A 23,995-nucleotide genomic window follows, 5' to 3' on the forward strand; every position below is an offset into this window, starting at 1 on the left:
GTACCTAACAAAACATTAACTCCCTATTTGGGAAGTAATAGTACCATTAATTCACTCAGGGTTAGCAAACTCACTTGAAATCTAGCTGGGGATACTGTCTAAGCAACAACTATACAAACTCCCCTTCTGATTCAGCAACAGACAGGCCTCAGTCAAACAAATAAATCAGCCAGACAAGGGCAATTTAGAAAGTTTTTTCCAGTGTTTTCAGCATTTCAAACTTCTCATTTAAGGACCTCAGAGCTGATTGGTCCCAAAGCTATAAACTGACCAATTCCTGAAAAACTGGGTAATATTATGGGTAATATTTGCATTCATTTCAGATGAATATTTGCATTCATTTATGAAAATTTAATTTCACACTAGCTGAATTCAGCTCTCTAACCATTGCAACTACAATGGACCTCAAAGCCTCCAAGATCAATGGAAAAAGATGTCTCAAGGACCTGAAAACCCCTGAAATAAAACAGACCATTCTTTCCTCTTACTGGCTACCTTCATCTGATCTCAGTAAGGCTTCAAAGTGTGTAATGAACTTGGTAGTAAAATAATTTGAGTGCCTTGTATGACCTGATTCTGAAACTGTCTGTTGGCAGTGTAGGAGACAGCACAACTCACAAGAGCCCTCTGGTTTGGATCAGCCCAGAGCCTTGAACTCTGGCATGGCTGCAGACACCCTTTGACATAAATGTACTTCTGCCATGCTGCTCAAATTTGGGGCTGATTTTTATTTGAGTGTCCTTTATATCCTGACAGAGATTTACAGCCACTTTGTCATCTCTCCCTACTAGCATAATCATAAACAAATCTTGATGAAAAAAGCTCTCCAATGTGAATGTATCTGAAAGCAAAACATGACCTTAATTTTAAATGATGGTATTGTTTTTTTCACAAAATGTACCTTCATTTCCCTTTTTCATGTTGAACACTTAGAACCACAAAGATCTAACCACACACATAACTTGCTGTTCGTGCTGCAGGTGACTGAGCAAGGCTGTGAAAACCAAGAGTGCCTTTGAGCTTTTATTTAGTTATTTATTTACTTTTAATGCATGAAAGTCAAATAAAAAGCCTTCTTTTCATCACAAAGGACCCTAACCTTCAGCAGACAGTGAGAATGTTCTGTTTTGTGACTGGGCTGAATACAAGACAAACAGTTACATACAGCAGGGGAAAAAAAATAGCCAACCAAAACCCACAGCTTCCTAGAACTGCCCTTTGTGGCCTTCAAATGAACTGTCATGACCTTCATGACCAAGCATGGGAATTGTTAAGCACCCTTCTTAATTCACCCTTGCCTCCTCCACATTTACCTCCCCTTCCCCAGGTGGATGTAGGGTGGCTGGACTGGCAGCAATGGGGTTACAGAGCAGACTGAACTTACCTGGACTGAGAAAAGTGATTGATAAGGGCAAAAAGGGAGCCTCTCTCCAGCCTGGCCAAGGGAGGTTCAGTGTAAGGCAGAGGTGGCCTGCAGCATGATCTATGGATACAGAAACAAGAGTTTGCATGTTCTCACTGTGGGGCTCTCTGTCTGAAACATTATAGTCTGGTGAGGACAAGTAAGTAAGAAAGACCTTCTATGTACTGTCATGAATCAAAACAATGTATGAATTGTAAGCGGCCAGTTCACCCAAGCCAAATCTCAAGATTTCCTACATGAAATCACTTATGGAGAGGAAAAAGTACACACACAGGTGGTTTGGACAGTGTCACCCATTCTACTGCTCAAACTGTCATTCTGATTACAAAATCATCACAAATCAATTTGTTTGTCTAACGTTTGCTAACTTGAAGAAAGAGCTCAGAGAACTTCTGACTGCAAACAAATGACGCTTGAAGCTTCCCAACACTCGTCCAACAATTGCAGACTAGGAGCTACACAGCACACATGGCTACCTATGTGACAATGCCTGCAGTGAGTCAAAGATCCAACTAGGTCATGCCATGCTGAAAACTTTCAAAGAGAAAGTAAAAGATTTCTTGGGAAGAGCTATTAGAACAAAAGAAGCAAACATTAAAAAACAAAACAAAGCCCCATCAGCAGAAAAAAACCCTCCAAAACAAACAAACAAATAAACACCAACAAACTTTAAAAAGCAAGCTTACAAGCAAGCTGACAGTGCAATAATTTCCCCAGAATATTCATGTAAGTTTCCCATTTTGATAGCCCAGGACTTCCTAAGTGTCCTTGCATTTAATGACCTTTTTGTGGATTCTGCGATTCCACAGCCCAAAGCAATGAGTTCCATAACTGAAATACATATCATGTGAAGGAGCATTTCCTTGTGCAAGTTTCAAACTGCCTGCCAAATAATCAAGTAATTTTCACTTCTGTTTGGTACTAATTCATGGCTAATGAGAAAGAGGTGCACTATACCTTTGTAGTCCCAGTCACCCTGTTCTGCATTTGTCCAGATTCTGCTGTGACCTTTGTGAGAGGAAGTACCAAAAAGGAAAATATCTTTTCTACCTATAGATGTTGCATTTTTAATCTCATAAAATTATAGTGATGAAATGATTTTGATAACAAACACACAACTATAACAGGGAAATACTGTACAGCAGCTACTGTTTTAGCTGACAAAGTGCAACTCAAATTGTAGAGGTGAAGTCCCCAGTGTCCTAAGCCAGAACCTCACTGTGCTGGCTATTCTGCCAGCACTGAACAAAAATTACTTCCAGTTTAATAACATAACAAGAGATAACTGAATAAAGACACATAAAAGGATGGTGAAGTGCAGAAGATAAACTTGGAACCAAAATGTGTCCTCTGCTGAAGTGAGTGTTTTGTGATTTTCCAAACTGGACTTGCTATCTAACTTGAAATTAACAGTTGGTTTTAAGAAAACTAAAATTTGGTGACTGCAGGCTAAAACAAACAAGCTTAAAGTTGATGCAATATTAATAATCCAATCAGACATTTGTACCTGGGGGAGGAACAGAGCTCAAGGTCTTGCAAACTACAAACAAAGAGATGAGATAGTGCTGGAAAGATTACTTTTTTTCTTTTTAAATACTGCATTTCTTCAAATTCTTAAACACAAAGAACTGTGTCATCACTTCCCAGCATACTTTTCATTTCCATTTATGTTTCATACATCCCAGCACAACCTTCCCCCCACTGTCTCTCACTTGTGGCTCAGCAGAATGCAGCAGTATTTCTTTCACGTGCTGACAATTTTTGACTGATAATTATTCCCCAAGTATGGAGAAAATGTTTTTCACTTCTGTTGCCCAAAACCCTTGCTTTCATCAATGTAAAAGGATCAATGCCAGGCAGAACTGTAAACTTAGGAGAAACAACATATCTTGAACACATTCCACAGTGTTGTCCCATGACAAACATATCCTCCATTAATGCCTTGCAGCCACACATTTCAGGGTGCAATTCTTTAGTAAAGGCTGTTTTTCCCCTCCTGAACATGACAATCCTGGTTACCTGTCAGGTCCAGTGAAGCACAAACCTGGAACCAAAAGCTACTCGCACACCTCCACGTGGCTCAGTCCGTGCTGCTGTTTACTCCACAGTACAGCTGTCTGGCAAGTGCAAAGGGCTGGTTTAGGACAAACATTGATAAAAATTAGCTCATCTCATCCTATTCAACATTATCATTAACAGCTGGGGTGATGGAATAGGTTGTGCACTTAAACTGACAAATGAGAGCAGCCTGGAAAGTCTAATAGCATGCCAGCAGGTAGGAGCTAGAATTCAAAATTGCCTTAATGCAAATTAATTAATACTTTAAAATTAATAATGTGTAGCTTCTGTGATGCAAAGGCCAGTAGTTTTGAACTTCAGCTGTGATAACCAAACTTGCAAATAAGAAATTCTTTAGAGAAAATCTTACAGTGGAATTTTTAAATAGCAGCATTCTACATGGCACGGAATCCCTCACTTCTATCCAGCATCAGAAAGATTGTATCAGTTGTATTATGTCCTGGGCACCATTCTTCAAAACAGATGAAGACAATATGGAAAGGGTTCAGAAGAGGACAGCAAGAACAATGAATGCTTGATGTAGAAAATAAGGCCCCTTAAGAAAGTTGGAAAGAATTGACCTGTATAACTAAGAGAAGATTGTGGGTGGAAAAGTGAGAAATACCTTCCTTTCAAAAGGAAGAGCAATAAGCAACTTCCAATACAACACAGGATGGGAAAAGGAGTAACCAGTTTAAATTATGTCAGGATAACACAGACATAAGGAAACAAAAAAAAAAAACCCAGAAATTCTAGTAAAAAACAATGATGGGAGCTCATAATTTCTCCAGTCATAGCTGATTCCTCATCAATGTAGAGAGAGACTCAATGAGTCCTCAAATTTTCCTTGATCACCTCCTGCTGCAGCCACTTCTGTCCCCCATTGTTGAATCTACTTTCAGTCCATGCTCAAACAAAGGAGCAAGACAGATGCTTGCATATAAAGTTACTTACCAGTATTCCATGAAATGGCAATGACAATACATTATAACAATCCAGGTGGTCATCACTTCATGTTTTTTTCCTCTGTTTTGCTTTTTTTGCTAATATTTTTGTATGAATTGAGCAAAAGTATTTGTAGTCTGCAATATTAGCAAATACATTACCTCTGTCTTAAAAGTAGATAATATTTGATATGCTTCTATTAAAAGAGAGAGCTAAGCAAAACATCAGAAGCATTAATGTCAAGAAAGCACTTATAGAGGGTCATAAAATGTAACAGGCATTGGAAATAAACACTTTTAGCACATTCTAAAAAATACGGTATTGTCCAATGAAAGCTAAATATACACCAAATACATACTTGTGTATGCATGTATTTTATCTCAGCAACTGATAAGAATTCTCAGAAGACATTTTGCTGCAACTAGGCTATAAAGAATTAACTTTATCAGAAACACGTAATCTATTTGTCTCAGGAAATAGCTATGTAATTACGCTGGCTGCAGCATTATTTTTTAATTTAGCACCATAAGAACTGAACAGCACTGAAGACTGACCTCAAATAATAATTTGAGTGAAAAATTTGCATTATGTGTGAACACAATAAATGGTGACCACCTCTGTCAACAGGTGGTTTTCCTAACCTTTACTGCATTAAGTATTAGAGAATGTGTGGTTTAAATAACCAGATAAATATACTCAGAGTGAGTGGACAGAGAAAGCTCCCTGAGACCAGTTTACAACCTGGAACCTGTTTGTCCAAGCCATTTGGGAAGGATCAACAAACATAAGATGGTTGGTCTTTACCCCTTAGTGCTTGCTTAAGAATTAATATAAAACAACAATAAAAGAAAGAAATTTTTCAAAATCAATTTGTTATGTAAAACACAAGGGGACAACATAAGCCTTGTTCATTTAAAGTATTGCATAAGCATAACAACTCTTTGTAAGGCAGCAACACAATCTAACAAACCAAAAAAATAAGTTGAATCATTTGTGGTATAGAGAGCCAAGTAACTTACAGTTTGTACTTCTGAATTCTATGTACATGAAAATATATAAAGATTGACATAATTTGTTTTATGAACTCAAGCAGCTTGGGCAAGAGGTGTTGTCTGGGCTCTGTGAATTACAGTGGTTTGCATTAATAGGAGTCAATGGATCTGCAGCGCTCGGAAACTGCTCAGCGGGGCATCACTTGGGCTCGCGTTACAAACAGAGCTTAAAAACTGCTCATCACAAGTGCTGTGCAAAGCTTGCCCCAGCAGAGTCCCACCAGTGAGGCAACAGTGACAAATCTGGGAATTCCAAAAAAGTACAGAATCTTGTCAGCTAGGAATAATTAAATGGAGTTCAGTGCTTTTCCTTGTTGCCAGAAAATACACAGCCAGAAAATAGCAACCAACCAGTGAGGCACCAAGGAGTCAAGCTGATACACCTGGTAACCCAAGAACTCTGTAGGTAACCAACAGGACAATTACTAACAGAGGGAAAGAAACAAAGAGATCAGAAAGAGAATGTGAAGGAGATTTTTTTCTTATTTTTTCCTAAAGCATTAATCAAGTACATCTCAGGTTTGAATCTTCTAGTATTTTTATTCACTTTTATTAGATGTTCAGTTCTTGAAATAAACTTAAAATAAAAAAGCAGCCTCTGCACTTTTCTGTAAGGCCTTGATGGAATGACTGACCCTGCATGTATATTCATCCTTGCCTACAGGGTTAGTTCTTAGGAATAATAGCTCATTTTTGCTGAAATGTCCACAAGAACGTGAAATCTGGAGCTTGCTATGAAGACAGCTATTCAAAGTGTGGATGAACTGCATCCTGTTCCTGGGGGGAACCTGGTGAGAGACATTTACTACCCTCCAGACCAGGAAGGGGCTCCTTATTTGCTTCAAGAGAAGCTATTCAGTTCTGAATAGCACAGTATATTAGCAAAGATAATTGGCCTTTCTAAAACAAAAGGAAAATATATGAAATAAATTTCTAAGGTAATGCAATACACAAGTGCACTTGTATTACTATTAGCATAATAAGTAATGGAAATGTATATAAATGTGTACATCTGATCCTGCAATCAAAATTATCTTCTCCTTCACATTGCAGACTGTGTTAATAAAAGGCAAAACATAGCAACCCTGGCAGGTAAATTACCCAGTCCCATGTGTTGTCGAGAATCACCTCCCATTTAGTGTTCTATAAAAGCCATTACCTAGCAGTGGTCACAGTGGTAAGGCAGCTTGTTATCCATGCCTTCCTCACTGAAATAAGCACGGCCTCATGGACCAGCTCAGGAGAGTCATCCAATCAGATGCCAAAGGTACGTGACTAGGCATATTAGAGTACTTAAACAAGAGCTTTTCTCTTTGTCATCTTGCCCAAAAGTAGCAATAATGTACCTTCTCAAAATACAATAAAGAGGGGAGAGCTCAAAAAAGCTTCTAGAAAAAAATTGGTATGCTTAAGAAATTTTAAAAGACTTTAGCTTTTGGTCCTCTGTGTATTTAGAAAAAAGCTAATACAGTTTTTACTAGGCAATTGTTAAATAGCATTTTCTAAAGAAATCTGGAAGTAGGGTAAGGATTCTTTAAGGCATTCAGATAGTAGTGCTAAGGAAAGCAGTATTATTAGATAATCCTACACATTAAAAGCAAAACTGTTAATTTTTTCCTCAGGTGAAACATAATTTCTACTTACTACTATTTACTGTACTAGCTATGCACAAGAGCTGCTATACTACTTAGTTATATGTTTGCTTAGATTCAAAGTTACACCTCTGCTGATTAAGGTAGGTAGTGTTTTATGATGGCACTGGACTTTTATGATGGATATTGTCATGCCTAGCACATCGCTTAGAGGAGAAATAAACACTCACAGCACTATCCTTGGAGAAAATGTTCTGACTTGCCTGTGATCTCTTGTTGGAGTCCACAGACAGCAGATGCAGACATGTTAGGAATGTACTTCTCCCTCTGCTCTTTTTTTTCTTTTTCTGCCCACATGCTAGTGAGAAAGAAGCCTACAGCAAAACCAGAAATCTTCTCCATTGCAGCACAATGCACAAAACTACACATGGCTGAACAGACTTGCAGTGGGCTCCAGTAGCCACTAGAGCCAGGAGAGAAACTTCTGAACGGTTTTATAGCATAAAACTGTCTGATGATAAAATGAGGTCATAGTAAATTACATAACATTGATCAAAGGTCTCACACAGCCCTTAAGAGAACAACATAAATTAAATTCTTTCCCTTCAGAAACATTTTGAAATCCAGAACCATCTGGGATTTCATTATCACAGTCCAGAGACTGTGGACCAAAGAAACACCCCCGAGTACTGATGTGGTCACAATGTGGCTCATGTGGCTCTGGCAGATGACTCTTACATCCCTTTGTTCCTTTGCCCAGCTGTAACAGCCTCGAGTGAGTCAATCATAAAAAGGCTATATTCCCTTCCTACCACACATGCAAACTATTAAACCTAATTTTTGGTTAAAAACAGAAGAAGGGAAGCATTTAATTGCTATTAAACAGCAATACTTATAAGTAAGTATTAAGTTTAAGCAATACTTAAATAATACATTTTTAGATATTAATAACTGTCTCACAAACTTGATTGATTTACTGTTCTTATGGACTTAATGCCAAAATAAAGGAGTGCATAGCAATCCATAAAGGAAGCACTTTGCAAAAAGAGTGATCCAGTTATGACCAGTACAAAAAAGGTCTCATGAAATTTCCCTTATTTGGGTATTTTGGGAGAGAAAATGATGTTTAAATCCATGTCCAAAAGATTATTCAACATTAAGCATAAGGAAGTTGATGCAGTTCCAGGTATTAATTACTTTCATTATTGTTATAGCCCTTAGAGTTTAAAGTTGTTTGTTTTGGTTTATTTTAACATCAGTTTATAGAAAACATGGCACAAATGAAAACTAAACCCATCCCATTTCAAAGTTATGGAATCAGACAAGTATGAACCTATAAAAATGAGTTAAACGATTAGATATTCTTTTTAACCTGCAACCTTCCAAGTCTTATCCTGAAAATTTTAATAGTGAAAGAGTGAAATTCCCTTTCATATCATTCTGTATCATTAATTTTTAACCTTATTTGACAGAGCATGTGTGAAGGACCAGTCCTTTATTGGGTTGTTACTGTAAAAACAAGATATTTAACTTTTCATGTAGGCTCACAGCAACCTATGGTTTTAGATCCCTGATCTATGTCAAAATTCAAACTTTCCCCCAGAAGTGGAACTACTCTTTTAAATTTAAGTGCTTAAACATTTTTGGACTTGAAATACTTCAAGACATTGTCTGTACTCAGGGCAGCACTGAGCTCATCTCTTAGCACACAACTCTTCCATCCTCAGAAGCAAGTTCTTTACTTAAAGAGAGAATTTACAATTAAAGGGAAAGTTTACATCTGCTTTTGATTATCAGAATTATATGGATTCCTTTTTTAAGTGATGGTTAAATGCTACTTTTTTTTCTTTTAATTTTAACTTTGTTCCATGTCCAGGAATACTGGAAAAGATACGATTGTGTTTAATAAAGAAACTGCTGCCAGATTTGGAAGACAGAAGGAAATATCATGAGGAGTTTGCCTCATCCACGTCATTTCATGGCGTGCATAACATCATCCACAGGCAGAGCAAGGCTCGCAGAGCGCTGTGGCTGCTGATAATCGCAGGCTGCCTTGCCATTGTTATTTGGCAGATCTGCAGCCGCTTCATCTACTACTTCAGCTGGCCAACCACAACTACAGTGGTGGTTCAGTACGTGGAAAACATCAAATTCCCTGCTGTGACCTTCTGCAACTTGAACAGGTAAAAATTAGGTTTGCTGTTTGCTCTTGCATCACAACCATCTTTATCTGAAAGCAGTCAGGTCCCACAGCTTGTTTGGACAAATCACATAAACCAAGGAAAATATGGCTATGGGAGGGGCATGTCTTCCATACCACCACATGATATTCTTAAATGAAGATGAAAATATGAGAATCAAGAATGGGAGGCTGATTTTATAGTCTTCCCCTTCCTTCAGATGACATGATTTTTAAGTTTCACAACCAAAGTTGGAATAGGAAAACTCATCTGGTGTTAGTGTTCTATGTACGGAGTGTTGTTTTTCAGTGTAACTAATGGACAACCATCAGCCACATCCAAGTTAAAAATAAAAGACAAGATTAGCAAGTGATTTTAAATATAAATCTCATGCAAAGGTAAAAGTCCTAGGTAAAACAGATACTCTTTTTTCAGAGGCGCTCAGCCTTTACAACTCCAGCTGATGTCTGGGGTTTTTGCAGGAGGAAAGCATTTGGGTTGCTTGGAAATCATGTATCTAAGCAAGCATTGCACTAGAGATTTCTACATTTGAAGACAGTGGCCAACATTCAGTGCAGCCACCTCAAAAATAATTTAATAAAATTGAGGCCTGATTTTTAGAGTGAATACATAAATTAGGAACAGTTTTAGAAACACAGAAAGTTTATCCACATTTTTTCCCCTCAAAAAATAGTAAGTTTTCTTCTTTTCTACCTTTTCCTGGCAGAATCTGCCAGAAGTCCAAGCCTCAAAGACCTGGAGTCGTTCTGCCTTACCATGCCACCTTCCCATTACCTGCATAAAGCTTCCCTGCATTATCCCACACAATGTGCACTGCAGGCAGAAGTCCCTCTGGTTGCAGGGAGCCGGCTGTTATAAACGTGTCTCGCTTCTTATAATGATAGCAGCAGCACACTGTAGGCAGTCAGCTACTGAGCATGGCATTTTTCCATCTAAGTAACAGTTTGGTGCCATATCCATCTGCCAGTCACGCTGTGCTTATCCTCCCCCCATGGTTTTATTAACTGGGGTTTCTTCATTAGCAGGACAAAGAGGCACAGCACTCCCTCCCTCTGTCTTCATTTTTTGACTCAAATGCAGTTGTGAAGAGCTGATTCTACCAATCTTGCTTAAACTGGGGAATTAAGATCTATTACACAAATACGTTACATTAATACATTTTTTTAAAATGTATTTTAATACTTTTTAATACATTTAAATACATTTTTAAAATGTCAATTCTAAATAACATGGAATTCTAGTTTCATTTGTGCTTATTCTCTCCTCAAGCTTATAACTCCTGTAAAGCCTGACTTTACTTCAGTAAAGAACTTCAATGTTGTAGGTAAGGAAAGCGCCACCAAAGTCTCATCACGTTTTTGAGACTTTTCAAGTGGATTCAAGGAGTAAAAATTACCTTTAATTTAAAACACCATGCCATCAGCTCATGGGAAGATGCACTGTCTACAGTGAGGTGTAGTGCCTTAGTAAAGCAGGTACATGAGAATACTGCAGATGTGCTTAGAATTCAATTTTCCAAATTAAGGAAGACAGCTTTTTTTTTTGAAAGGGACGGCAGCTCCTCTCAGCTAGTTTCCCACATGTAAACGCAATTGTTCAGCTTGTCATCGGCTCTACAAATTTGGTTGTTGGCTTACATGAATGGTTCAGCTACTCAAGGGATTTGGTTTTTAATGTTTAATAAACAACCACACACAATAGAAACATTTCTTATATGACTGTCCAGAATAACCATGGGAAGGCGTCTATTTTCTGTTTCCGGATATGGAAGATACATTCCTAGAGATAGAGACTATATTGTTTATTCGTGCTGTAGAGATCAAACTGCAACCTGGAGGGCAAGAATCACTTATAGTTCATGAGCAGAGAGCAAATTGTGTCACAGTTTTGTCAAGAGCAGCCTTGAGATCAGTCCTATAACTACAGAATATCAAGCAATTTTTTCTTCTTCTCACTGACAGGTTTCAAGCTCATGCAGTGAGCAACATGAAAGTAATTTTTTTAATTTGGAACATTGTATCTTCAATTCTCCAAAAATTTGCTGTGGAAGATAAATATTCCCAGGAGTAAATGATTTCCTTTTTGGGAACCAGAACTTCAGCATCAAAGACTTTACAAGGAAAAATGGGTTTTATCTGAACAGCAGCACATTGCTAGAATGTGATTTTTTTGGTAAGCCATGTTACCCACAGGTAAATATATTTATTTTATTCAAACAGTAGCATGGAGAGGAAGGGGATATATTCCTATTCGTGAGACATTTAGTTTTGCCAGCTGCTCCCCTATGTTCCTTTAGTCAGACAATAGAGAACAACAGCCATGCTCTAAATTACCCTGAGGGTCTCATTCTCCCACTGACTACAGAGGCAGCCTGCTGGACTCTCTGAGCTGTGAGATGGGATTTCAGTTTAAATTGCTCTCTGCCTAATGCCACTTCTGCACAGACAGCAGCCTTTGAAAGCTGTCATACCTCCAGGATGTATCTAACAGCCCTTTCCAAGAGTGACCTATAATGAAGGACAGATGGATAGAAGTTTTTTGCATGATGTGATTCTGTAGTTTTGCTCTTGAGGTCAAGAATACAGACAGCCAGAGTAACTGGCTATATGCAGAGTCCACAGGAATTTTAAATACTGAAATTAAAGTAGCCCATCTTCTGGAATTTGGGACAACAGCCAAAGAGTATGGTGATGACATTTTTATTTCAATTCTTCTATAAAGAAATTCCCTTAATTAAACTTAAATAGAAAATGTGAACAAAGAAGTCAGGTCTATGTCCTTTCAGTTTAATTTAACCTTTAGATATGCTATAGTTCCTATAATTAGGCATCATTAGAGACTTCTCTTAACTGGAAGACAATAGTGCTAAGAACTAAAACTAAAGCTTAATGAGTTACAGCCATATTAAATTATGCGGTGGTTTTGGGAAAAAATGCAAATATTGTACTTTCATATGTAACATGACATTTAATTTTGAAAAAGTCTTCACTAAGCAGATAATGGAAAAAAGTTTAAAAGTTATTTTTTAATATATAATTTCTAGATAATGTAACAAGTATAGAAATAACACAGGACCTCATTAAGTTATTCTGAGCAACTCATAAGTATTAATAAACAATGTGAATTTTTTCTTTAAATTTCATTTCCTATAGAAAGGGCTGAAATACTTTTGAATATTTCATCAATTACCACTTTTCTGATTGTAATATTGAGCACTTTGGAGGAAAAAATAAAACAAAATAACCCAACAACCCCAGAAGTCCCTCTCTTGCATTGTAATTAACTAAGTAAACTGCAAGTGTTCTTTCTTTCATTTCACTCTTCCCTATTTTCCTTTATTGAAGGATTTTGAACAGGTTTTCACTGAATATGGAAACTGCTTTACTTTTAATCACAATGATCTTTCAGCAAGAAGAGTGAGTTTGTCTGGAAGAGGCTTACATTTGCTTTTTGATGTCCAGCAGGTACAACTATCCTAAGGCTTATAAGCAATGAATCGTGTACCAACTTATAAATTAGTGGAGGAGGTTTTTTGGGTTTTTTTTGTTTGGTTTGGGATTTTTGTTTGATTGAGTTTACACAGACCTCCAGAATTTCATGCACTAAATTCAAAATCAAGACTATTTCCAGGTGAAATGGTGTTTTAAAGGAAAGACCCAAGTAGAGATTTTAAAAGACAGAATTATTATTGACTCTGTCCCCAGCTAAGGGGAAGAAGGTTGTGAGTGAGCATATACGTGCACTGTTCACCCACAACTGAAACATGTCATCAGAAAAGCAATTTAATTTTCTCCAAGCTGTTCATTTTAATAAAAGGCCCAGTAGGGAAGGTCAACTGGTGCCAGTTTCTAAGTAGCACCAAATTTTAGTTACAGCAGCTGCAGCAGCACAGTGACAGCCAGGACCTGGTCTTTGCACTGTAAATTGTTTCTGACATTAGAATTGCCTTTGACCAACAAAAAGCAGAAAACAGGGAATATCACCTTGAGAGAACAGGGAAGAAAGCTACCAGACTGATAAATAACTTAGAAGTTGGTTTTTGTTCTCTAGGAATTATGAGTCAGGAATGAAAAGTCCTGAAGAGAATAATGGAAAGTTTGCTGAAATGTGATGGGTAGAGGCAAGTGAAAGAAACAAATCTCCAAGTTATGTGCAAATGCTCATCTATGACTTATTGTATTTAAAATTAGGGGATGCCGAAAAGAATAAAAAGGTTTAAAGTTCATAGCAACTGGAAGGAAACCCACAGATGTAATGAACAAAGGAAATTCAAGTCAGTTTGTTTCTATACTTTCCTGTAAATTGTCAAAAATGTTACTAAATAGCACAGTACCAAAATAAATATAGCTAAAGGTTCAGATGGTAAGCAAAACTAATTCTTTTTGTATCAGGACAAATTCACCGACGAACCTACTCTTGGTTACACTGATGCTGGAATAACTTTTGTTATCCATTCACCCCAAGAGCTTCCACGTTTTGATGGTTTAGGTTTACTGACACCAGTGGGGATGCACGCACAGGTCGCAATCCGTCAGCTGAAGGTGAGGTCTTTGCCCATGAACTGGGAGTAGTGTTTTTTCTCTCTCTAGCTCTCTTCTGAAGCACTGACAATGAATTAGACATTTTGGAATGTAAAATATTTATTATGCCTCCAGACACAAACTAAATTACTGTTGTTTGGGGGAGGATATCACTGGTTTTCCTAATTTGTCCCTATCAAAGCCAGCCCTTCTATCCTGTAACTTTACAGCCTCATTGACAGATAATGATAAAAGGACACCACAGAATTCCCCTATCAACACATTCTGTTACCATTAAGGGGGTCTCACATTCCTAGCAGAATCGAAGCAGAGCAGAGTACCACTTTGCACTAAGCTGTCTGATCAGGCCCTGCTTTTGCTGTGAGAGAAGGGAGATGAGTTTTTAATCCCAAGAGCATGAACTGTAATTGCCTCTAATTGAATCACAATGTTACAGCTTATGTCTTCAACAGGCTTCCTGCAGCACTTTAAAATGTGAAAAAGCAATACCTATGTTTAAAAAAAGACCCAAAAAAATGATATCTTTTGTTATTATTACCCTACAGTCAATTATCCAAGAATACCCATGGGGAGAGTGCAAGCCTGATATAAAGCTTCAGTACCACAAGATTTACAGTACTAACGGATGTTTGCTGGAATGCAAAGCCCGGTACATACAGGACTGGTGTGGCTGTTTGCCATTCATTCTTCCAGGTATTTCTCAGGAATATCATCATACCACACACTGATCATCTTCTTGGAAGACACCACATGTTACTGAATAGCCAAGGAGATAGAGCACATTATCTGAGGGAAATCTCCAGCTGAGATTAATTAAAATTCCAAGGAAACAAGCAAGATATTTGGTCAAGCCTAGACCTAGCATCTGTGTCATTGTCTGTTCTTAGGATACAGTCCAAAAAATAGAAAGAAACAATTATGCCTCAGAAGTGTGAGACAGATCTGTAGTCTTCAACCAGACTTCCTAAGGAGCTGGGACTAAATCCATAAGAAGGCTTATATTTTCATACATAATCCAGACAACTTTGCAGGCAGGTGTTCAGCAACCACAGCAGAAGAGCTTGCTTGAAGACAGAATCTGAGGACTCCTACATGAGCCATGGAAAGAGTCTGGCAGCAGCAAAGGCTCTACAAAAGCCAAAAAGCTGTATGGAGCCTTCCAACCAGCCTCAAGTGTGGAGCACTATGTGCATGCTGTAATGCTCCCCTAAAGTATCCAGGCTTCTTAATCACTCTAAAAGCGTAAGCAGTAGTAACACTGTTTATACTCTCACACCTTTTAAGCTTTAAATGTAACAACAATACTGTCACCTAAGGCAAGAGTTGGAACCCAAATCTCTGCTCTGGCACCTCTTTTTTCACAGATGGTGGGCAAGAAAGCCACTAGATCACGAGCAAAGCCACAAGAAAGCCTGCACTTTCTGACTCATTGTATTTTTTAAATATGCTCAAGCAAGGCAGAATGCTCTTTCTAAAGTAGACCAATTATTGTGTAATCTCTAGCCTGTTTGTTTGAGAACCCCTGGGAAAGGAAGTTGGCAGTCTTCTGCAAACTGTCTTGGAAAAGGGGCTGCCCAGGCAATTAAGGATCTCCCATGCCTGGGGTGACAGCTTTATACAACTTAATACAAGGATAGTCAGATAAAGGAGAGCAATGCCTCCTGGCACTGTGTGGTAAACTGCCACACAACATTTCCATGTGAGGGAAAAAAAAAATTAAAATGGGGTGAAACTGAGGCCACCTGAAATCTGAAAATTTTGCTCTAGTTCAGCATAGTATCTTACTACCTAGGTCTCCAAAAAACTCCTGCATGAAGTTCAGAATTCCAGCAGAAACACATGGGATGTGATCACATATCAAATCTACCTTACTTCAGAGATTTTTTTTCATTTCCACTAGGAAAAGCAGAAATTCCTGTCTTCAGCAAGCTAACACAAAGAGTGAGCCACAAGCTTAAAGACAGGTCAGGCTGCTACACATAATGAAGGTGTTTGCTCCAACAGCAGCCTTCTGGCTTGGTCTGTTGTCTTCACTCTGTACCCCTCCTGGTGTTGGCAACTGCACTGTGCCAAACTGAATTGATTTCTCAGTTGTGTAATCATTAACGTGAAGTGGTGAGCAGCCTTTGATGACACTACATTTCAGTTTAGTGCAAATAGAGCTAAGGGTTAGATGGTTAATTGAGGCTCCTAAACATTTTTATTTATTTTTAGGAAATGGAACAGAATGTGACTTGCTGAAATTTTACAAATGTGTTTATCCAGCCGTCTGTAAGTAATAACTTCATATTCATGCAAATAGTAGAAAATATCTATCAATTAAACCAAAATAATGAAACTACTCTGACATGGAGTGCATCCAAGTTAATTTAATATTCTGAAAACAGAGACCAGACAGAGCATGATATATATGCCCATTAAAAAACAGACCACACCAAAAATACTCAAAAATAAGTGTGTGTGCGTGTGTGTGTGTGTATATATATATATATATGTATGTATGTATGTATGTATTAAAAAACTAATAGAAGATTTCATTTTAGCAATCAGAAATTGTTTTAAATGGAAGAGCATCCAACTAATCTGTTTTCAATCAACAAGTCTCTGGCTAGCATTTTTACACCTTCATGGAATCCTTCTAGATCCAATGTTGTATTATTCTTTGTGCAAGAAGAGTGAGCAGCACAGTAATAGCAGGTTTGTTAACTGGTAAAAACATAAATCACTGGACTTCAAGGTTTTACCTTTTTAAAGTAAATTACAAATTTTGAAAGTACTCCAAATGCAATTATTTTCCACAAACAAAAAATCTGCACACAGTGGGTATGAAATTTGTAAGTCACCATAATAGACTGGAAAATACTTAAAATGGTAATCTGAGAAGTAACCTTTAATGGACTTCAGAAAACTTTCCTTTTTAATTGCTTTGGTTTCTATTGTGTAATGTGACTCTCTCTGAGTGATTAGTAGACTCAGAAGTTGGTGTGGAGACTCTTTTAATAAGGTGCATGCAACATTCAGGCCAGATCTACTACTGTGAACATTTACTTTTTTTTTTTCCTGTAGCTGTTTTGAAGTGGATTCCACTAAGTTCACAGTCTTATATTGCCATGATCTTTAAAAGCCTGCCGTGAGGGAAGATGTATATTATTTTAATAAATATTCAGTGACTTAATTTCAAAGAAACCACAGAGCAATAAGCAAAAATGACTCCACATTCCTCTGAAGCATAGACAGGATTCAGAGCTAGATCCCAGAAGGTTTGTAGATATGTGGTCCCCAGCATATCATTTAGGGACTGATTCTCCTTTGATAGTGTAGGAGAGGTAAGACATCTGATAACAATTATCCAGTATCTGCAGGACCTACTAAGAGCATTATTTTAGGAGCTCTAGAGGCTGCCTCTCCAGAATAAAATTGTAAACCCTAGCATCTCTGGAGAGTATTTTAAATAATCACCTAACAGGTTATCTCCTCTTCTATGCTTTGCAGAAGTGAGAAGCCCACAAGCAGAGCAAACAGACACAACCTCTGTCACATGCAGGAGATTACAGTACTCATCTCACAGTGATGGCTTATGATTTAGGAAACATTTATGCCTCACAGTTTTTCATCCACATTGTTTTTCTCTAGCTTTCCCAGATCTCTGTAATTATTATTTTCTGTAATTCTTTCTGTAATTCCTTGTTAGACAAATGGTTCCCCACTTTCACGAGCAGCCAGACCTGCAGAATGTTATGACTTCTCTTATTTGAAGAGACACAGCTTTCCCTAAGCCTTCTTAGCTGTCTTGAGCCCAATTTTGAAATGGCAAGCAGGGGTTCAAGTAAAGTGAACTTAGCTTACCAAGATTTTTACAGTTATCAGATGATAACAAACTACTTTTGGAATTGCTCTGGAAGCTGTTTCTGTGCACTGAAATGAGCTGGGAAGGCACTAAGGCATGAAGATCAAGGATACACACCTAAGTATTTAATTAGAAAGCTAGCAAATAACATAGCAAGTCTTCTGTTGTCTTTTTGTTTAACTGTGGATGTGAAATAATAAGCACATTAAAGCTCCAATGAAGGCAGAAGGACTTAGAGGTGCTGTATTTCTTTGGAGAAAGTGAGAAAAATATCTCAACCCTTGCTTTTGTGCACCAGTTTCCCAAATGACAGTTGCAAATACTTATTTGATCCTTCAAAACTGATAAGTATCCACTTTTCTTAGGATAATTAATACAGACATTTATCAAAGACAGTTAAAAATAATTTAGTTAAGTTTTTAAACTGTGTGCTTTTTTAGAAATATTATATAAATTATTTATTCTGAAATTTCAGATGAGATAGAGATAAAAGGATTATGTACAGCAGGAACACACAATTCTACTTGTCCTGTCCCATGTGAAGAAACAGATTATCCTACCACTGTCACCTATTCAAACCTTGGAGGAGAAAAAACCATAAAATATTTTTCTACTAAACTGAAGAGAAGCCCAGAATACATCAGGTAATCTTGCTTAACACTTTGTCCAACAAAGAAATTCTCAATTCCTTTTAACCATGCTAGCAGAGCGTATCATGAAAATATGACCTTAAAAAGATACTTTATGTGTGGTATTATTATCATTGTCTTTGAGATAACATAAACTCGAGGACAAAACTGGTTATGATTTATACTAATTCATATCTATATTGATGTATGTATGTATTATTCACATAGATACATATATATATATATATGTGTATATAATACACTCAGATACACCTAAGACTGGATAACAAAGAATAGATAATGCAATTACAAAGTAATATTCTCAATTCCCTTCTCTGTCACTAATCTCTTATTAGAAAGTTTTTTTATCACTGTTTCAATTAGGAATAAAAAAAAAGCAAGGTTATCAAATCTATTCACAATAGATTCATTAAAGATAAATCTTCACAATTCCACAAATTAAGGCAATGAACACAAACAGATGCTATATAAACTTTTTCTCCTATTCCCAAAAGAAGATTTGTAAGTACTGAACACTGGGTTTTATTGTAGCAGAAATGCCACAGATTTAATATTTTCTACTGTTAGTAGAATTCCTTAACATCATTTACATTAAAAAAGTTATTTAGAAGATCTTGGGTACCTCATTAATTCTCAAGAGGTAGCAGAAGAGCGAAACAGGATGGTTGTGTGTGATTAAAAGCGTTACAAAGACAAAGAAGGTAGTTCTCCACCCAACAGAAGATACCTTGTAGCGTGAAAACATCTGAGCACTGCTGACTATATCTTTTATACAGGAAAAGGTGACAGGGCTTACATTATGCATAGAGCTGTGTTGCTCAGTATGCTGTACTGTACTGTACTATACTGACCTAACCTGCATACTTTTTCAAATTCAGAGATGCCATGTGTCCTTCCTTATGCTTTAATAGATCATACATGCCTTGCTGTTATGGTATAACAAAATGATGCCAGACTTCCTCGCAAACACAAGCATATATCAAAAAACTGAATTATTTCCAGATTATTTCTGCTAGAAAGATATGATATAGTTGTCAAAGGAAATTTAATACAGTTTCATACACTGAATTGCCTCTTACTCACAGCCAGAGATACCAGCAGTACAAATGAGTATTAAGGATGGCACTGCATGAACTCATAGTATATACATCAAAGTATGTTTATAAACAACTATAGAAAATTTGGTTCATGAAATATCTATGAGTTGTTTATTATCTCAGTGACTTTGGTTTTCTCACTTTTGAAGCCATCAGTCTGCAAATGTTTGCATAACTTTATACACTCACAGGAATTATACAAATCATATAATGGTTGGGTTGGATGGGACCTGTGATGGTCAACTAGTCCAACTCCCCTGCAATGAGCAGGGACATCATCATCATCCATATCAGGTTGCTCAGAGCCCAGTCCAAGCTGACCTTGAATGTTTTCAGGCATGGGTCATTCACCACCTCTCAAGGCAATCTGCTCCAGTGTTTCACCACCCTTGCTGTAAAAAATGCCTTCCTTATAACTAGCCTGAATCTACCCTCTCTTAGTTTACAACCATTACCTCCTGTTCTTTATCTACAGGCCCTATTAAAAAGTCTGTTCCAAATGAGCATTATGCAAATTAAACCTGTTGTTATATGCAAACTATATTAATCCCTTGAGGACATTTTATCTTTGTTGATTATTTTATTGTCTGTAAACATCATGCGCAACTCAGTAATTATTCAATTAAGCAAGGGAACATACAGGACATTCCCCTGTTACCAGGCCTTAACCAATAAGAATCCTGCCAACACATTAATGAGTACACATTTCAAACTATAAAACATAGAGATGTATTTATTTCTGAAGATGTATGGAGGAAAAAGTTAAATATTTATTGGATAGTTCTGCTAGCAAATCCATTACAAGGGCAGGAGCCTAACTAACAGAATCTAGAATAAGATTATTTTTATACATTGGTGCTACCTGAGTTTTAGAATTAGCACCCAAAGAGATAGAAGGGATGATTTTGTATTGAAAATACTCCATTTTCATTAATATTGTCAATTAATCATTGTCACTGTCAAACAAAAAAGCCTGTAGCTGTTAACACTTCTGAAGAATCATAGAATGGTTTGAGTTGGAAGGGACCTTAATGATCATGTGGTTCCAGTCCCTGTGGGCAGGGGTACCACCCTCTACATCAGGTTACTCAAAGCCCCATGCTACCTGGCCTTGAACCTAGGGATGGGGCATCCACAACTTCTCTGGAAAATCTATTCCAGTGCCTTACCATCCTCTCACAGTAAAATGACTTTTTCCCAGTATCTAATCTGAACCTACCCTGTTTCAGTTGAAAGCCATTTCCCCTTGTCCTATCCCTATATGTCCTTGTAAAAAGTCACTTTCCATGTTTTTGTAGGCCCCTTTTAGGTACTGGAAGGCTGCTATAAATTCTCTCCAGAGGCTTCTCTACTCCAGGCAGAACAGCCACAAGTCTCTCAGCCTGTCCTCATAGGTGAGGTGCTCCAGCCCTCTGATCATCTTCATAGTCTCCTCTGGACTCTCTCTACATCCTTTTTATGATGGGAGCCCCAGAGCTGGACAAAACACTCCAGGTGTTTTGTTCTGCCCCTTGAGTTGTTCCACTCTTGTGGGCCTTCCCTCAAACTTATGGTCACTTTTCCTTCAATGAAGACCAGGCAGACTCTGAGGGCTGCAGATGCACATTACTGGTTTGTGTTGAGCTTCTCCTCAGTGAACACCCCAAGTCCCTCCACTTAGGGCTGCTCTCGTTCTAGTCTCTGTTCAACCTGGTTTTGTGTTTGCCCTGACCCAGGTTCAGTACTCAGCACCTGTTTTTGTTGGACTACGTGAGGTTCGCACAGGCTCACCTCTCAAGCCTGTCCAGGTCCCTCTGGATGGCATCCCTTCCCTCCAGCATGCCACTCAAACCACACAGCTTGGTGTCATCGACAAACTTGCTGAAGGAGCCCTCAGTGCCACTGTCCATGCCACTAAACAAGATGTTAAACAGTGCTGGTCAAAATACTCTACTTGGACACTGAGCTACTGACATTATGTGTGCAATCAGTTTTTGTGTCCATTTTCTTCCAAACACATTATTTTATATTCAATTTAGGATATAGGCAGAGCCTTTCTATAGACAAGATACCATAAAGAGAAGCTCTTTACTCAATCATCACACAGGTCTTGCTCCAACTGAGATTTACCTACTTCCACTTTTGCAGCAGACAAGGCTCTAATTAGGTAAGTGAGGCTACTAGCAGGAGGTGGAATCGAACATCCAAGTTTAGGACAAGCACTGCTCTGCATGAACAGGCCAATTGAAATAAGCACAATTAAATATGCAGTTGCACATAATCAAGAGTGGTAGGCTACACTTTGCTTGACAATTCCACTCAAGTTTCTCTCAGTGACCCTTGAAAAGTATGAGTCCATCCCACAATACAGAAATAGAGCTACTTTTTCAACACAGAATGAAGATCTACTCCTGCTAAACTGCTGTTGTTATTAGGACTTCGGGCCTTGTCCTTCTGTCATGTTATGATTTTGATAATGCTCATTAATGTTTCACTAAAGGACACCATCCCTCTCCCTGAACTCAGACCACGCTGACAGATGTTAGTAAAAATGAACAGCACTCCTGACTGTCTATCAACTCTGTGTATTTGTCATTAGGCAGAACCTTGTGCGTATTGAGATTAAATATCATGATCTGAGCTACAAAATAACACAGCAGCAGAAGGCCTTGACTATCTCTGAGTTGCTTGGTAAGTGAATGCTTAATATTTATTATTGATTAATAATTAATCTAAAAATAAGTATTTTTTAAAAAAACCACCAGACAACAAAATACCCCCATTTTTTTAATTCTCTCACTTCCTGAATAAAAAACTGTGTGGGCTTCTGAACAAGAAGCCATAATTTTTATACCGTAATAGTAATAATCCATCTGTCTCACTGTCATTTTTGATACTGTCTCCTGTCATTCCATTAAAGAAGCTGAGGTATGGACAGCAGCTGAGAGTAAGAAGAATTAAGTTTGGCACTAGCTTATAGTTCTATCACAATCTTGGGGATTTGGAGAGGAGAGAGAACATGGGGATGAGAAGCAAGGGAGCAGCTAAAAAGGCATAGAAGTAATAAATATTTTAAGCATCTGTTTCACAGTAGCATGTCTTGTGTTGTACTTGCTTTACTTAGAATTTTCAAAAACACATTAGTCTTCTTCAGTAAACCTTCTTAAGAATATTAATTCTGTTTTCTTAAAGTGATGGATTATGTATATTGAATTTATTTAACACTCGAGCCTGGCAGGATTTTGTTTGCTTGCTAGACTAAACCAGATGCTTTGGATGACATATGTTTATTTCCTTCTATTACAGCTGATGTAGGTGGCCAGCTTGGATTGTTTTGTGGTGCCAGTATGATTACAATCATAGAACTGCTAGAGTATATATTTACTAACTTCTGTTGGATGTGCATCTTTCTTCTTTTGAAAGCTCCTGAAATGCCTCAATGGAACAATCCATCCCACAACCAACCAACACATAAGGAAAAAAAGAGAGGAATACAGGAATGTTAGTGGCTTGTAGAAGTCTGGAACTAACTGGTTTTCCAAATTCCCTTTCTTTTTAAGATACAAAGGAGACAGCAATATTTTACATTGCTCCCTTCTTCGCACTCCATATCCTCCCTTCTTTCCCCTAAAACTATTTAACTGTACTAAGTAACTCCAAACAGTCCATTTCACAAAGTCTCACTTTCCTTCTCATATAAAGGAAAAATGTAATCTTTAACTTTTATTTTAATAAATTAACTTTTTTTTTAAAATAGCATACCAAGTGATGCTGACATATGATACAATTTAGCATTCCTGACCCAGTTTTTATCTTCTGTGTTTTGAGTGATGACAAGTAATAGACATGCCAAATTATCTCACAGAAATTTCTTGACTACCATAAATATGGAGCATTGCTATTCTTAAAATGCAGGTTCCTTATTAACAACTCTTCTAGCAGATTATCATTGTAACATATTCTAGTGAACAATATGGTAACTTCACCTAGAAGTTGAACCTATTGCTGACTAACAGCAATAAAATTTTCAGTACTATCTGTCTGAAACACATAAAATCTCATCAGTCTGCCAGCTACTATAGAAAATCACAGGGCATCCAAGTGGATGGCAAGTGGGAAAACATGGGTCAAGTTCAATGTTTAATGTCATGAAAGATGAAAGTAAAGGCTGAAGGCTTCATCTAAGTCTTACTAAACATAAGTCATTGTAAGAATTTTGTGGCTTTGGTGCTGATTCAGGCTTCCTGAACATTTATTTCTTTAAAAGTGTTCAGAAAAGCTTCTGTGACTTCCTGCATCTGTTTGGGCCTAGAGCAGTAATGGTTTAGTCTTATGTTTTTTTAAGACAACAGTGATTAAATAAAGCAGTAAGTGAATTTACTGAAGAGCCAAGTCCTTAATGCCAGATATAAAGTAATGGAAATGCTACCATTTGGCCATCATTGGCAACAGCTTCCCTTCAACACAGCCCTGGGATCTGCAATTCAGGAAACACAGGAAATGTTTTTGCTTCCTAGAAAGAGATGCCTTGATTTTTGTCTTTTAACCTTAAGCATAACTCAAAATATTATTTTTCTCAATTCTTTTGCATTGCTCACTACACTTCTGCT

General features: G+C 37.6%; 1 protein-coding gene across 1 annotated transcript; it reads left to right on the top strand.

The window, feature by feature from the left end:
- The first annotated feature begins 6,705 nt into the window (after positions 1-6,705).
- ASIC5 (acid sensing ion channel subunit family member 5) lies at positions 6,706-22,951 on the top strand. Its single transcript, XM_086890438.1, is given in 11 exon segments — positions 6,706-6,745; positions 8,914-9,253; positions 11,233-11,336; positions 11,339-11,463; positions 12,616-12,735; positions 13,663-13,812; positions 14,358-14,505; positions 16,027-16,083; positions 18,135-18,303; positions 21,985-22,076; positions 22,692-22,951. Coding segments are annotated over 11 exon segments (1,545 nt in total). The 3' UTR covers positions 22,892-22,951.
- The last annotated feature ends 1,044 nt before the right edge of the window (positions 22,952-23,995 follow it).

The sequence above is a fragment of the Cyanistes caeruleus genome, chromosome 5 (genome assembly GCF_971803275.1).
Source record: "Cyanistes caeruleus chromosome 5, bCyaCae1.hap1.1, whole genome shotgun sequence".
In the NCBI taxonomy this organism is placed as follows: domain Eukaryota; kingdom Metazoa; phylum Chordata; class Aves; order Passeriformes; family Paridae; genus Cyanistes; species Cyanistes caeruleus.